The sequence below is a fragment of the Pipistrellus kuhlii genome, unplaced genomic scaffold (assembly GCF_014108245.1).
Source record: "Pipistrellus kuhlii isolate mPipKuh1 unplaced genomic scaffold, mPipKuh1.p scaffold_m20_p_13, whole genome shotgun sequence".
NCBI classification, from domain to species: domain Eukaryota; kingdom Metazoa; phylum Chordata; class Mammalia; order Chiroptera; family Vespertilionidae; genus Pipistrellus; species Pipistrellus kuhlii.
Genome location: NW_023425438.1, coordinates 39112476 through 39129583, shown reverse-complemented (window position 1 = coordinate 39129583; position 17108 = coordinate 39112476). Strand labels below are relative to the sequence as shown.

The window sequence follows — 17108 nt, the reverse complement described above, 5'->3', positions numbered from 1 at the left end:
AGAAACATTGATCTGCTGCCTCAAACATTTTGCTACTGTTATGAATCATAATGTAAATATCTGTGTTTTCTAATGGTCTTAGGCGACCCTGCTAGCGGTTCTCAACCTGTGGGTCTTGAGTCTAAGACCATCGGAAAACACAGATATTTACAGCCATTAACAGTAGCAAAATTACAGTTATGAAGTAGTAATGAAAATAATTTCATGGTTGGGGGTCACCACAACATAAGGAACTGTTTAAAGGGTTGTGGCATTAGAAAGGTTGAGAACCACTGATATAGAGTCATCAAATGATGTCGTTGTCAATATTCTCAGCTCTTCTACAAATAACTACATTTATGTTTGACTCAACTCTCACTTTCTGTATTATATCACTTATCATTTCTATATGTGTAACTATACCATAATTTATCCTTCCTAGCATTGATTAGCATATGTCTTGTTTGCAGTGTGGGCTAATTGTGAACAAGACTCTTATGGATACTCTTTATGCTGCTATGATCTGATTTTGTTCATGTACCTTATGTATGTAATTATTCACCATATTTGATTGTGAACAAAAATATCCAAAAGGATCTATGGATAAATTATTAAAATTAGTAAGAAAGTACAGCAAAGTTGTTAAATTTTAAAAATCAATATATAGAAATTAATTATATTTCTATGCATTAGCAACAATTTTAAAAGATTTTATTTATTTATTTATTTTATTGATTTTGAACAGAGGGAAGGGAGATAGAGAATTAGAAACATCGGTGAGAGAGAGTCATCGATCAGCTGCCTCTTGCACACCCCCTACTGGGGATATGCCCGCAACCAAGGTATATGCCCTTGACTGGAATCAAACCCGGGACCCTTCAGTCCCCAAGCCGACGCTCTATCCATTGAGCCAAACCAGTTTCGGCTAAAAAGATATTATGTAATTAACATTAAAATGGCAAATCTCTAAGAATAAAATTTAATAAAATGTGAGACCTTTTGAAGAAAATGATAAAACTAAATTATTTTATATTTTCTATATACATAACCATAGCATCTGCAAGCAATGAGTTTTATTTCTTTCATAATTCTTTTTATGTGTCATTGTTTTCTATTTGCTTATATTTTGTTTAAAATTTTTACATCTAAGTTCATGGATGAGATTGTCCTATAATTGTTTTCTTATAGTACTCTGACCTAGCAAAATTAATTGAGCAATGTTCCCTCTCCTATTCTCTGAAATACATTGAGATCGAAATTCTTAGTCTTTGAGAGTTTGATGGAACTCATCAATGGAATCATCTTCCTTGTCATTTACTTTGTGGGAAGATATTTGACTATCAATTAAGTTTCTTAAATAGTTATAGAGTATTTGGGTTTTTAAATATTCTCTCTTTGTCTTTTGCTCTTGGAATTTTAATTATGATTTGTCTTGGTGTGGTCTTCTTTGGATTCCTTTTGTTTGGAGTTCTGTGCGCTTCCTGGACTTATAAGTCTAATTCTTTCACCAGGTGGGAGAAGTTTTCTGTCACTATTTCTTTCAGTATGTTTTCGATATCTTGCTCTCTCTCATCTTCTGGGACCCCCATAATTCTGATATTGGTTCGCTTGAAGTTGTCCCAGAGTTTTCTTACATTATCTTCAACTTTCTGGATTCTCTTGCTTTCTTGCTTCTGCGGAGGAGTGTCTTCTGGCTCTTTATGTTTCAAATCTTTGACTTGATTCTTGCAATCTTCCCTTCTGTTTTTAGGATTCTGTATAGTATTTTTTATTTCAGACAATGTATTCTTTATTTCTTGTTGATCCCTTATTATTTCTTGTTGATCCCTTTTCATATCCTCATAGGTCTCGTTTATTTTATCAGCCTTTTCTAGGAGATTCTTGAACAACCTTATAAGTGTGGTTTTGAATTCTATATCCAGTCGCTTTTTGTCCTCCATTTCTTTCGTTTGTGATCTATTTCCTTGTCTCGGCATTTTCGCAGCTTCCCTGATGGGGTGGAGTTTCAGGGTGGAGCCTACAGCCTTGGCTTCCGTCAGCCATGCCCTATGCGGCTCCTGAGTCTCAGTGTTTCTCAGGGTCCTTCGGTACTCGCTGCAAGCACCTCTGAAAGTGAGGGGCCATCGAGTTTCGCCTGCTACCAAACAGTCTAGTCTCTCCCCCAATGGGCCCAGAACTGGGGTTCAGTTCAGTTGGAAGTGGGATTGGAGGTGGCGTTCAGAGCAGTCTGGAGCCCCTGTCTCCTTCCTGCTAGGGCAATCTGGCAGCAGAGTCAACAGTCCGTCCTCTGCGCGCAATGTGCGCGCCTCCAGGGCTCTGCCTTTCGCCGTTCCCCGGGTTTCCGCCTTACAACCCAGCTCCCTCTGTTTGAGCCTGGGTTCCCCAGGGTCTGGCCTAGAACTGAGGTTCAGCGCTGTCGGGTCTGGAGTTCAGCACAGTCCGGAGCTTTTATCTCCTTCCCGCTTGGGAACGCCACCCAGGCACTCAGCCTCCCCCTCCTCTCTGGCTCTGTCCTCTCCGCGCTTGCCGCGTGTCTCCATACCTTAGGCTTTTACAGCCCCTCCGCTCTTTCTTTTGGTTTTCTCCTTGCTTCTCATTGTAGAATTTCCAGTCAGTTGACTTTCCTGTAGCTCTGGGCAATGTCCATTTTATATTTTAGTTGTATTTTACTGAAATTGTTGTGTGCAGCTGCGGTTAGGTGTTTACCTGTGCAGCCATCTTGGATCCTCTAAAGAATTTTTTTAAAAAGAAAGTTTATGAGGGGATATGGCTTATTCTGAGACTGAAGTTTGACTTTTGTGTAACTTTTTCATTAGTACTACTCAAAATCTCTAAGTATTCTCAGCCTTACATTACAGGCAAATATCTAGATCCCTTAGGAGCTATTAAGATGAGATAGCCTTCCAAAACACTCAGCATTTTAAGGTGTATAAATCAGTGGTTTTTACCATATTCACAAGTGTGGGCATCCATTACACTCTATAATTCCAGAATGTTCATCCTTCTAAAAGAAACACTTTATCCATTAGCAGTCATTCTCCATTTCTCTCCCCTTAACTTCTTCCCGACCATCAATTTACTCTCTGTCTCTATGGATTTGCCTATTCAGGACATTGCACAGAAATGAAATTATACCTTAAAAAAAAAAAAAAAAAAAGATGGGGTAGCCTGCTTAGAAAAGCTTGAGTTAGTACCCAGTGACTTCTCTTTTTTTTTAATTTTATTGATTTTTTACAGAGAGGAAGGGAGAAAGGTAGAGAATTTAAAACATCAATAAGAGCTGAAACCGGTTTGGCTCAGTGGTAGAGCATCGGTCTGCGGACTGAAAGGTCCCGGGTTCAATTCCTGTCAAGGGCATGTACCTTGGTTGCAGGCACATCCCCAGTAGGAGGTGTGTAAGAGGCAGCTAGTCGATGTTTCTCTCTCATCAACGTTTCTAGCTCTCTATCTCTCTCCCTTCCTCTCTGTAAAAAAATCAATAAAATATAATTTAAAAAAAAAATCAATAAGAGAGAAGCATCAATCAGCTGCCTCTTGCACACCGCCTCTTGGGGATGTGCCCGCAACCAAGGTACATGTCCTTGGCCAGAAGCGAACCTGGGTCTTCAGCCCACAGGCCGACACTATCCACTGAGCCAAACCGGTTAGGGCCCCAGTGACTTCTTTTTGGACTTTCTGTTTCAACAGAGCATATAATTCAGTTTTACAAAAGCCAGTGATTTCTCTTTCTCCCCTATAGGTGTAGAGAATATCAAGGTGGTGGCTACAGTTCCTCCTCTGGTCTGACTGCCATGTATCATGGGCGAACTACTGGTAAAGGGCCCTCCACTCCCTCGCAGATTTACCAGCAACCTCCGAGGCTTCTCATTGTGCATATATCTCTACCATCCTGGGCTGACATCTGCTCCAACCTCTGTGAGGCTATGCAGAACTTCTTCTCTCTAGCCTGCAGCTTGATGGGCCCCAGCCGCATGTCCCTTTTCAGCTTATACATGGTGCAAAATCAACACGAGTGTATCCTCCCATTTGTGGTGAGTATATCTGTATTTGTTCATTTTATCCTGAAAGTAAATAATATCACAGTTATTATTACTTACAGCAATAGTTGTGCCTGTTCCCATGCCCAGTACCCGACAAGCAACACAATGAAAGCCAGATGTCATCCTACACATAAGGGAGTTTTATATGCAAAAGAGAAACCCTGAAATTATTAATATTGGAGTTTAAATAGTCCACATCTTTCCCCCTCCAGTCCTGGGAAAAACCTTGGCATTTACAGCCCTCTGGAATATAAGCAACTGACTTCTTTTGTACCCCTTTAAAATGCAAACACAGGGAAATAAGTCTAAATTTCTTCAGATGTCTTTGGCTCTTCAAGTAAATAGCCAAGACTTATCTTTTAACCCAGGTTTCAATGTTCTTTGTTCAGACAGCCCTTACTGTGCAGAAATCTGAAAATATGTTCTCTACAGTTTTACACAAGACTCAAGTGAAACTCCCTAAGGTTTCAAAAGACAAAGGCAGTCCTAACCTCGTTAGCCCAGAGGATAGAGCATCGACCTGCTGACTGAAAGGTCCCAGGTTCGATTCCCGTCAAGGGCATGTACCTTGGTTGCAAGCACATCCCCAGTGGGGACTGTGCAGGAGGCAGCTGAATCTATGTTTCTAACTCTCTATTCATCTCCCTCTCTCTTCCTCTCCGAAAAAATCAATAAAATATATATATATTTTTAAAGACAAAGGCAGGCCAGGGGCTGTGCTTTTATAAAGCTCTCTCACACATACACAACTATCTCTCTTCCTGAAACAAATCCAAATCGTCACTTTATCCCCTATACAAAGTTCACAATCACAGGGATCAGGAAGACTTCAGAGATTCTAGTGCATCCCTTTTCTGAGACAGCTTGCTATGAGGATAATCAGAGAAGGCCTACTGGGGATCTAGGACTTTTATCCCTACTTGGTGGAAACAAGACCTCCTCCCCTGGTGTCCATGGAATTGGTGTGTGAGCCTGGACTCCCTCCCTCCTACTCGACATTAAAAAGTTATCTCTGACCCTAAGATGGTGTCAGAGGAGGCAGAGTGGAGGCATGTGGGGAGCAGCAATGAGGAACCTTTTTACTTCCAAGACAGGGTGGTATCAATGAAGGACTAGTGGAAAGACAGGATTTTCTTGCCCACCTGATAGTAAAGAAGCTTCTCTATCCCTGAGTGTCAGTGGGTGGGGTGACATGTCAGAGATACTGGTAACAAGGTACCTTCCCCTCTGGGTTGTAATCAAAGGCCAAATGGAGTTACAACCCACCTGGCAATAATTATCTAGAAAGCTCATTTTCCCCATTGGCAGAGTATCAGAGGAGGCCTGCTAAAGCAGAAGATCTAAATAAGATCCAGGGTCTTATAACATAATACCCCAAATGTCCAGAATACAATTTTTAAAAAAATCACTCATCATATCAAGAACCAGGGAAATCTCAACTTGAATGAGAAGACTACAATACTGAAATGACACAGATGTTGAAATTATCTAAAAAAGATTTTAAAGCAGCTGACATACAAAAATGCTTTAACAAGCAGTTATAAACATGCTTGAAACAAATGGATATATAGTGCATCTCATCAAAATAAGAGAAGTACATAGAAGAACCAAATAGAAATTTTACAACCAAAAGATTCAATAACCAAAATCTGAAAGAAAAAAAAAATCGTCAATGGATGGGCTCAACAAAGAATGGAGAAGTCAGAGGAAAGAATCAATGAACTTGAAAATAGAATCAAAATTACCCAATCTGAGTGCTTGCTTCGGCAGCACATATACTAAAATTGGAAGGATACAGAGAAGATTAGCATGGCCCCTGCACAAAGATGACATGCAAATTTGTGAAGCATTGTTTTTGTTTTTTTTAATTACCCAATCTGAGCAACAGAGAGAAAATAGATTTTTTTATTGTCTAAAGTTTTACATATCTCTCTTTTTCCCCCCCAATTGACCCTTCCCCCTCCCCCAGCCATTCCCACCCTAGGCAAGCCCCCACTGCTCCAGGAAAATAGATTTTTTTAAAAATGAACAAAGCCATGGGTATCTGTAATATAGAAGATCTAACATTCACATCATCCAGAGAAAAGGGGAAGAAGGGTAGGGCTGAAAAAAATTATTCAAAGAAATAATTACTATTGGAAATTGCCCAAATTTGGCAAAAGTTATAAACCTAAATATTCAAGAAACTGGTAAGTTCCAAACAGATAAATATAAATAAATCTGTTCTAAGATACATCATAATCAAACTTCTAAAAACTAAAGGCAAACTCTTGAAAGCAAAATACTGACACCTTACATGAAGGAGTTGGGGGAGAAACAAGTAACAATAGATTCATTTTCATCAGAAATCATGGGGGCCAAAGGAAGTATAACATTTTTCAATGAAAAAAAAACACAAACATTAACCTAGAACTCTGTATCCAATGAAAATATCTGTAAGAAATGAATCAGAAATAAAGATATTCTCAAATTAAGGAAATACAACTGATTTTGTATATTGCTGTATCCTATTATCTTCCTGATTCACTTGTTGTGTGAAGGTTTTTTTTTTTTGTTGGTTTTTTTTTGTAGATTCTTAGGCATTTTTATATAAACCATCATGTCCTCAACAAATTTCTTCCCTTCCAATATGTATGCCTTTTATTTAATTTTCTTATCAATACTTAAGTGCTCCTTAAGACTTCTAGTAAAAGGGTAATATGCAAATTGACCAAACAGTGGAACAACTGGTTGCTATGATGTGCACTGACCACCAGGGGGCAGACACTCAACACAGCAACTGCCTCCTGGTGGTCAGTATGCTCCCACAGGGGGAGTACCACTCAGCCACAAGGCGAGTTGACAATTGGCGAGCACAACAGTGGTGATGGGAGCCTCTGCCGCCTCTGAGGCAGCACTAAGGATGTCCTACTGACAGCTGTAGTGGGCCTAAGCCATCAGTCAGACATCCCCTGAGGGCTCCCGGACTGCTAAAGGGCTCAGGCCAAGCTGAGGGGACCCGACCTCCCAATCACGAATGTCATGCACCAGGCCTCTAGTGTTAAATAAGAGTGGTGAGCACAGACATCTTTGCCTCAGTCCCAATCTTAAAGGTAAAATATTGTCTTTTACCCATTAATATGATGTTAGCTGTTGAACTTTTTATCAAATGCTTATTCTGCTTCAGTTGATATGATCATGTGATTTTTCTCCAGCTTTTTAATATGGTGAATTACTTTAATCATTTTCAAGTTTTGAAACAGTCTTACATCCCTAAAATAAATCTCACTTTATTATAGTACTAGAGATCTATCAGGAGGGCTGTCCAGCAGGGGCGAGGGACTGTGATGGGGAGGGACCATGGGAGGTTGGCTGTTGGAGTGCACTGACCACCAGGTGGCAGCTCCTGTGTTGAGCGCCTGCTCCCTGGTGGTCAGTGCACATAACAACTGGTTGACCAGCGTTCCAGTTGTTCCAGTCTTTTGGTCGTAACAGTTGCTTAGGCTTATAGATGATTGATAGATAGATAGATAGATAGATAGATAGATAGATAGATAGATAGATAGTAATTCTTTATAAATTATATTACTTAATATTGTTTTAATCTTTTTTAAATCTATATTTATGAGTAATATTGGTCTTTAATTTTCTTTCTTTATACTCATTTTGTTTTGGGTATTAGGATAATAACTGGCTTCATAAAATTAGTTTATAAGAGTTTCCTTTCCGCCGGGACCGGTTTGGCTCAATGGATAGAGCGTCGGCTTGGGGACTGAAAGGTCCCGGGTTCGATTCCGGTCAAAGGCATGTACCTTGGTTGCGGGCATATCCCCAGTGGGGGGTGTGCAAGAGGCAGCTGATCGATGACTCTCTCTCATCGATGTTTCTAACTCTCTATCTCTCTACCTTCCTCTCTGTATAAAATCAATAAAATATATATTTTTTAATTAAAAAAAAGAGTTTCCTTTCCTTATATTTTCTGGAAAAGATTGTATAAAATAGATATTAATTCTTCTTTAAACATTTGGTACAATTCTCCATAAAACCATCCAGGCCTAGAAATTACTTTTATAGAAATTTCTATTAAATTCTATTTATATAACTCTCCCAAAATGACAAAATTTTAAAGAATAAGAACAGGTTAATGGTTGCCAAGGATTATGAATGGGAGGGCCTGGAGGTGTTAGCAGGAACCCCCACCTCCCTTGAGCTCAGCTGCCTGTTGTGTCCAATAACAAAGGCAGGGTTGAATCATATGGGCGTTTATTGAGGAGGTTAGCCAAGCAAGAAGACAGGCGCTTACAAGCATCAAATCCTGCCTTCCAGCCAAGGTGCAGGGAACAAGATTATAAAGGGGAAGGAGCCAGGGTGAGGAATGCAGCTATGTGCAGGCCCAGGGATCCGCAGACATCAGCTATTGTAATTAGTCATCAGGCAATGAGATGATGTTTTGACTCCTGTTGGGTCGACCTGACAATGTTTATCAGTTTTGCTTGCTGAATTCACAGCTGAGTCACCTCAATTGCTTTGCACAGGCCTTGAAAAGAAAACTTTAGGAAAATCTTAACCCCCTATTCACATATGAGAAACTTAACCCCCTATTCACATAAGTATATGTGTTCTAAGATTTAAAATAATATGATTACTTTTCAGATTAATCCAGGTGCTCTATCTATTAGATTATAAGTCCCCCATATCAGAGGTGACTATAAAAGCATAGCACAAGGGAGAGCTTTGTGGTGAGGAAATAATTCTGTATCTTGACTGAGATGGTGACTACATGAATCTACAGATGTGATATTAATAATATGATATTGTTCTAAGGTCAATTTCTTGGTTTTAAAATTGTGCTCTAGTTATATAAGATGTAACCACTGGAAGAAACTGGGTGAAGATTACACAAGTTCCCTATGTACATTTTTTTTTTTAGTTTTGTGTAAATCTATAGTTATTTCAAAATAAAAAGTTGAAGAAAAGCAAAGTTAACATTACACACTAGAATGGGACCCATTTAAAAGACAGGCAATACCAAGTGTTGGTGAGATGCGGGAAAACTTTAACCCTCACTCATTGCTGATGGGAAGGTTAAATGATACAACCACTTTGAAAAATAGTTTGTCAATTTCTTAAAAAGTTAAATGTATACCTTCTATATAACCCAACAATTCCATCCTAGGAATCTACCCAACAGAAATAAAAACATGCACTCACACAAATAAATATACATGTATATTCATGGCAGCATTATTCATAATAGTTTCAAACTGGAAACAGATTGTCTGTTAACTGGTGAATGGGTAAGTAAATTGTATAACTCTGACTGTATATAACCCACTGGTTATATATCCTACGAGTATACTGAGGACAGAGTGAAAGTGATACTGATGTTTCTGGCCATGTGGCAGATATGTTTTTCTATTGTGCCATTTTCCTTGTGCATGTCTTTCCCATGAACATATTTGCCTGTGATATCAATCTTCACTCAGGCAATAGGGGTAGAGAAAAGTAGAGAGTGACCTGGAAGGACAAAATGGAAGATATCCAGCATTAGAGGCTTTTTGAGAAATGAGCTCATGTTCCAAAGGTAAAAGGATTTTTCTCCCCCTTCTCAATTGACTAAGTTATATGCATCTGGCACTCAGTACATCTGGCAATGGGTGAATCCTTTGATCCCTTAGTTAATCTATTAGGAGAGGCAGACTATTATGGACCGAAAACCTCTGACTGGTATCTCAGGAAAAATTACAAGCCACTTTTTTTTCCTAAATAAATAAATAAATAAATAATAAACTCAAACCTGGTTAAAAGATCAAGAAAATCACTGAACAATGCCATCACCTTATGTATAGAACAATTGAATCTTTGGTTTAAGGAAGAATGCTACTTTAAACCCATTGCCTCTGACCTATATAAGCATCTGGCATTTTCTTTCTGCAGAGTTAGCTCAAAATATAAAAGGAGAACAATATCAAGTAGGAGACTTGCCCAAACCAAAAAACCTCAATATAACTCCTCATATTTAATTTATGAGTATAATCAAATAATACTGAACTTTTTGTAAGGAATCATGACAGAGGAATCATAATTAAAATATTAGAATTCCTTTTATATCCATTGTGACATTAATATAAATAAATCTGACCAAAATGATTAATCTTCTCTCAAAGCAGTTTCAGAAGAATTCCCTACTGTGAAGATCTTACCAATTCCTTTTTTATTTTTAATTACAGTTTACATTCAATATTATTTTGTATTAGTTTTAGTTAGGTATACAGCATAGTGGTTAGATAAGCATATAATTTACAAAGTGTTCCTCCAATATTTCCAGTACCTGGCACTGTACATAGTTATCATGTGTGACCTACAATGAGATTTTGGACTAATTTGGCTATTCCTCCCATCTATTCCCACCCCATACCTGCTATTGATGCTTGGAATTTCTTCAAGTGGTGTCACAAATTTTCATTTCACATTTATCCAAAATTCATAGACCCTGCCGAAACTGGTTTGGCTCGGTAGATAGAGCATCGGCCTGCAGACTGGAAAGTCCCAGGTTCGATTCCGGTCAAGGACATGAACCTTGGTTGCGGGCACGTACCTTGGTTGCAGGCAACATCCCCAGTGGGGGGTGTACAAGAGGCAGCTGATCAATGACTCTCATCGATGTTTCTAACTATCCCTCTCTCTTCTCTCTATAAAAAATCAATAAAATGTATTTTTTAAATGCATAGATCCTTAATAACATTGACCTAGAATCAGATTATATTAGAACACTTCCTAATAGCAAGTTTTTATAAAGGAGGGTGAGGAGAACCAAGAAGTTTTCTCTTGGCTCCTTGAGCTGACTGCAGACAAAACCAAACATCTCTTACTTACTGAAGTAGTCCTGAGGAGCAGATTAGGTAGACCTTATCAGTAATGATCAACCACATCAAAATCCTCATTTCTGGAAAAACACCACTCTCCACTCTTGAATAAAGAAGCTGCCACTGCTTAGACTGACTGAGAAATAAAGACAATGTTTAAGAGTAGCCTTGCTAAGCCTCTAATTTACAGGCCACCCCAAAGTAAAACTAAGTACCCGTGTTTCCCCGAAAATAAGACATCCTCCAAAAATAAGACCTAGTGCATGGAAAGATAAGACATCCCCTGAAAATAAGTCCTAGCGCAACTTTGGGAGAAAAAATTAATATAAGACACTGTCTTATTTTCGGAGAAACAGGGTAGTAACAACTGGACTTTCCTTTCCTGTTTCTGGTAACTCCACATAAAGCCCTTTGACTGCAAATCTTCATTCTTCTGGTATAGGGAATACCTGAGTGTAGTGCCTAGAATGAAGAACGAACAGTAGGCATTCAGTTAATGTGGATCAAATAAACAGAAGGGACTCCTGAGGAGGAATAAATGATAATGAAGTTAGACTCCCAATTAATCTGAAACCTGGGTCACTAAAGATTTATATCTTTCATTCATTTTTCTCTGCAGCAAGTGAAAGGGAACTTTGCCAGGCTGCAGACCTGCATCTCAGAGATCCGCACATTGCAGAGAGAAGGTTGTTTCAGACCACAAGGTACTTCTCTGCAGCTGGCCGTAGAAGATGGGCTCCAGCAGTTCAAACAGTACAGCAGACATGTGACCACAGGGGCAGCTCTGACCTACACTTCCCTGGAGGTAGGAGACGCTGGCCTCACGAGTCTAAGCCATCTTCCCATTTCAGTCCGCTTAAATGCTTTCTTATTTATCATTCTTATATCGTTCTGTTTCATTCACATTGAATGTCATTTTCAAGTCTAGGTTTTTAGCTTCCTGCAGGCAGGAGACATGGTCCCTTTGTCCTGTAACCTGTGCAATTCTCACTACACAGCTAGGAAGCGAGAGGAGCTCTAAAAACGGGGACTACAGTGAATTATAAGGAAAAACTAAAATCAGATAAATCTGAATATGCCATCTGCCTTTGAATATTTGGAACTTGTAAAGCAATCGTTAAATTGCCTAGATGGCGGTCTATATTTATACATTCTGGGTACCCTTAAGAACTTAATCAAATCTTTGTACCAAAATGAGTAACTTTGCTTGGGATTAGCAAATGTGGAAGTGTAAAAATTTCTAAAATTCTGATGCCAGACTGTAACAATCTTTAAAAAATATAATTAAGTTATGACTGCACACTGCACTGAGTGTGTGAGTGTGAATTAAAAACACTTTCAGTGTCTGGTACCCTCAGGCATCAAACAGATTTTTAAAAACAGTTTAAAAAATAATAATGTTTTCTTCTGTATCTCTCTTCCTCAATCAAAAGTCTAAGTACAAAAAAGAGTTGCCTCCCAGAATTTCAAATTTAAGACAAAACTACTAATAAAAACAGAGTATATTCATTGAGGTAGAATCAAATATTCACATTATACATAAACACCTCAATATTCCTTCAGGTCAGATATATTGATCAAGGATAAATACATTTTTTTCATTTACCTTTATTTTTGAATGTATTACAGATGTCTCCCTTTTTTCCCCTATGAACCCCCTCCACGCTGAATACATTTTAGAGTTAAGAGCAAAAGAGTTAACAGCGCAGCTGGATCGAGGTTGAACAAGGAAAGAAATCTACATGGAAGCGTCACTGTGGAAAAAGTAGCATGTAGGCTCTGCTATTTAGTTCATATTTATTTAGTGGAATTTATGGATCCAATGTTCTTTATTTCCTCATAAAGTCAAAGCATTTTGAGCAGGACAGACACTAGTGCTTCAAGAAATCTGGAAAGAAAAAGAAAAAGAAAAAAAACTAAAACAAAGGGGATGACCTCCCTGGTTTCTGTCTAGGGTAGGCTCATCCTGTTTAGAAGGGTCCTGTGAAGATAATATTTCAAATGAAATTTGATTTATAGGTTATAATTAAGCCTCTTCTTTGCCCTGAAGACAATAACCACTACCACATATTTCTCCTGTGTTTTTTCTCCAGATCTAACCTGTTTCTCTCTGTACACCAGGGAAGGCAGACACATTGATTTGTGGATTTATTTCCAGATTACTATTCTGACTTCGCAGCCTGGAAAAGAGGTGGTCAAACAATTGGAGAAGGGACTGAAAGATACAGACCTAGTCAGGGTCAGGAGGCTTCAGGTGGTTGAGATCACGAAGGAAGCCCTAGAATGTACGGACTCAGCATCTCCTATTGAAGAGTCCAGCAATGATGGTAAGAATTAAATGGAGAAATAAAAAGAAGGTAAGAATTTTAATGAGCAATGTTTTACAGGTCAGGAAGGTTATTTTCCATGGTCTTTTTATGTTCTTAAGTAAAATTAAGTCAACAGCCGAAACCGGTTTGGCTCAATGGATAGAGCGTTGGTCTGAAACTGAAGGGTCCCAGGTTCGATTCCAGTCAAAGGCATGTATAATACATTGGTTGTGGGCACATCCTTAAGGGGGTATGCAAGGGGCATCTGGTCGATGTTTCTAGTTCTCTATCCCTCTTTCTTCCTCTCTGTAAAAAATCAATAAAATAAAATTATTTTTTTAAATGGAGCCAACAGATTTCACTGTGAGTCAGACATGTGCTTCTAGGTGTTAGAGTTAAATTATAATCATATTTTTAATTTCAGAAACAATATATATTCATGTAAAGCCTGAAATAAAATAGGTATAAAAAGTAAAAATTCTTTCCTCCTCTAATCACTTTTTAGAGATCCAGGTAACCGAAACTGGTTTGGCTCAATGGATAGAGCGTCGGCTTGGAGACTGAAAGGTCCTGGGTTCAATTCCGATCAAGGGCATGTACCTTGGTTGCGGGCACATCCCCGGTGGGGGGGGTACAAGAGGCAGCTGATCGATGATTCTCTCATCAATGTTTCTAACTCTATCCCTCTCTCTTCCTCTCTGTAAAAAATCAATAAAATATATATTTTTTTTTAAAGAGAGATTCAGGTAGTCCTCCCAATTTTCCTTTAGATCAGGGGTGGGGAAGCTTTTTTCTGCCAAGGGCCATTTGGTTATTTATAACATCATTCTCGGGCCATAAAAATTATCAACTTAATAATTAGTCTGCTATATTTGGTCAAACATTTAATTAACTTACTCCTAATGCCTTTGCAGGGCCAGACCAAATAATTTGGAGGGCCTTATATGGCCCACGGGCCAGATGTTCCCCATCCCTGATTTAGATAGACATTCATGTATACACATTGTTTCTGGATATCTGCAGGGTTTTAGTTCCAGAATCTCCATGCACACCTAAACCTGCAGATGCTTACATCCTTTATGTAAAGTCATATAGAATTTGTATATAACCTATGTATATCCACCAGAATAATTTACATCATTTCTAGATTATTTATAATACCTAATACAATGTAAATGCTATGTAAATAGTTGTTATACTGTATTATTTAGGGAATACTGATCAAAAAGAAAAGTATAGCCCTAGCTATTTTGGCTTAGTGGGTAGAGCATTGGCCTGCAGACCAAAAGGTCCCAGGTTCAATTCCGGTCAAAGGCATTTACTTTGGTTGCAGACTATTCCCCAGGGCCGGCCCAGGCCCAAGCCTGGGCCCTGGTCCCAGCTCCTGCAGGAGGCAACCAATCAATGTGTTTCTCTCATATCAATATTTCTCTCTGTCTTTTCCTCTCTCTTTCACTCTCTCTAAAAATCAATGGAGCCAGAACTGGTTTGGCTCAGTGGATAGAGTGTCGGCCTGCGGACTGGAAGGTCCCAGGTTCGATTCTGGTGAAAGGCATGTACCTTGGTTGCAGGCACAACCCCAGTGGGGGGTGTGCAGGAGGTGGCCGATCAATGTTTCCCTCTCATCAATGTTTTTAGCTCTCTATCCCTCTCTCATCCTCTCTGTAAAAAAAATCAATAAAATATATTTTTAATTAAATAAATAAATAAATAAATAAAGATCAATGGAAAAATATCCTCAGTGAGGATAAAAAAAAAAAAGAAAGAAAGATAAGTCTATACATGTTCAGTATAGATGAAACCATAATAGGCATAACTACATAAGATGTCAAAAACAACGTAACTTTTTTTCTCATACATTTTCAATCCACTTGGTTGAATCCACTGATACAAAACCCGTGGATATGGAAGGCCAACTGTACTTACATTTTAATGAAATAGTTATATTCATAATATTCTACTTCAGTATTTTAAGCAGCTTTCTATGTTAGATATCTATGTTAGATATCAATAAGATATTCTGTCTCATTTTTTACTGGCTACATGATTTTTTTGCTGTGTGATTGGACCATGATTTATTTGTTAATCACTTATTAATGAAAATTTTGCTTTATTACATTTTGCTATTAATCAATGCTGTATGAACAGACTTTTATGCAAGGTTGGGTTCATGGGCTTATGGCCAGCACAGCCTCACAGGGCCCGGTACTCATGAAAGCCCTATGCTTAGGATTTGATGCTCTTAGTTTGCTGTCATGGCTTCCTTAATAATTTTTACCTTTGATTGATGATTTGTAAGTGAAGTCTGATGGAACAAAAAAGCAGGTGCCATAAGATTAGAGTTTTGGCTCACACACACCCTATCTCTATATCCCTCCCACCTCTGTAGAATGGGTTCTCAGTCACCAGCTTCCCAGGCCTGGTATCCACTACCTGTCCACCTCTATGCAGCAACCATTGGCATCTAGGTCCCTGTCAATAAATCCTAAATAAATCACCCATATTCCTACACTTCCAAAAGAAAACAAATCTTCAAACCAAGTCTTAAAGGACATTAGGAAGTAGCCAAGCAGAAGAGGAAAGCGGCACTCAAACAGGGGACCCAGGGACATGAGAAAGCAAGATGAGTCAAACTTGCAGAGATGTGCCCATGGTTCCCTGTGACTGGAACTTCATCAGGCAGAGATGGGAATGAGGCTATACAAGTAGGCAAGGATTAGATCAAGAAAAATCATATATGCCCTGAGTCCATCTAAAACAATGGAAATTTATTAAAATATTTAGTCAGGAAGTCAAGTAGAGATTCCCAAATTATGGAGTTTAAGAGGTTCTTAACTAGTTTTAATTTAGCTAACAGTCAAGTTGTAGTTTACCTTCTAGCCATCCTTTCTAGTTGCACTGGCCTTCTCCAAGGCTATATACACAGGAAGGTGCCCACTGTTCTGATACCTTTGATCTCTTCCTGGTCCAAATGGATAATCTTACTCTGCCTTTTACCCCCTACTTAGTCAGGGGGTTGGTAACTAGATTCCTGTCAGATTCTGACACATGTGGATCCTTCAAGCATTATGAGACTACTGACAGTATTCTGATCAGGGAGGGAAGGTGGGTAAAACTCAATGGAAAAATATCCTCAGTGATATTTTTCCTTCGCTGTGTGGTGATTAGCTCTCCCCTACTGCACACACTTTGCTTTCCTCAAGTCAGTCTCCTCACTGACTGCCCTTCTTTCTCTCTCCATCCCTCCATTCACTGTAGCCTTTTCCTCTGAATTCCATCTTCTTTCCTCTAAATCCCTTCCCCTATCTTCTTCTAGCCAAATCCTCCCCATCATTTAAGGACTAATTCACGCTTGTGACTACCGTATTGATTTTCCTTTCCTTAGAACAACCACATCACTTGTGGTCTGCACCATACAATTTAGCACTTTATACAGTATGTACCATATAGAATTGTTTACCACTGTGTTATAGTATGATAATTTTGCCTTCTCTCCTAAAATTGCAAAATATTTAATATATTTTCTCTCTGCATTAATTAGAAATTTGTCTTACTCATTTTTGTGTCCCACAGTGTAGCATATACGAGATTGTCCGTAGATAACTGTTGAATGAATTGATGACAGTGATACCTGAAGAGACTGTTCTCGGTCTGCCCTGCATCCCCTTCATCCCCTATCTCTAGTAGCACTTCCACCTTTCTGATCACAGAGTGCGCCATGACCCAAGTGAGGCAATCATAGTTCCCCATCCTCCATTCATAGTCCTTCCCAGTGGGTTCTCAAACTGAATTTGTAAGTAAGAAACTCTTTTTCTTTCTCTTTGGCCATGAACAGATCAGGCATGGACTATGCCCTTTTCTCCCTTCAGTGACCATACCCAGAAAGAGCTTACTGTATCCCTAACAGAGCTCGGAGTACTCTGAGGCTGCCTGAT

The 17108-nt window shown here is 39.0% G+C and overlaps 1 protein-coding gene and 1 non-coding gene across 2 annotated transcripts in view; both read left to right on the top strand.

Annotated features, from left to right (window-relative positions):
* The first annotated feature begins 3714 nt into the window (after positions 1-3714).
* The window catches only part of LOC118717576 (meiosis 1 associated protein), a 32799-nt gene continuing 19405 nt past the window's right edge, over positions 3715-17108 (top strand). Inside the window, exons 1-3 of the mRNA XM_036435804.2 lie at positions 3715-4010; positions 11484-11669; positions 13023-13191. Coding sequence (XP_036291697.2) covers positions 3771-4010; positions 11484-11669; positions 13023-13191 — 595 coding nt within the window. The 5' untranslated portion in view covers positions 3715-3770. The remainder of the gene's footprint in view (positions 4011-11483; positions 11670-13022; positions 13192-17108) is intronic.
* Positions 5774-5880, top strand: LOC118717892. Its single transcript, XR_004987640.1, has one exon. It is a non-coding gene; the product is annotated as a U6 spliceosomal RNA (small nuclear RNA).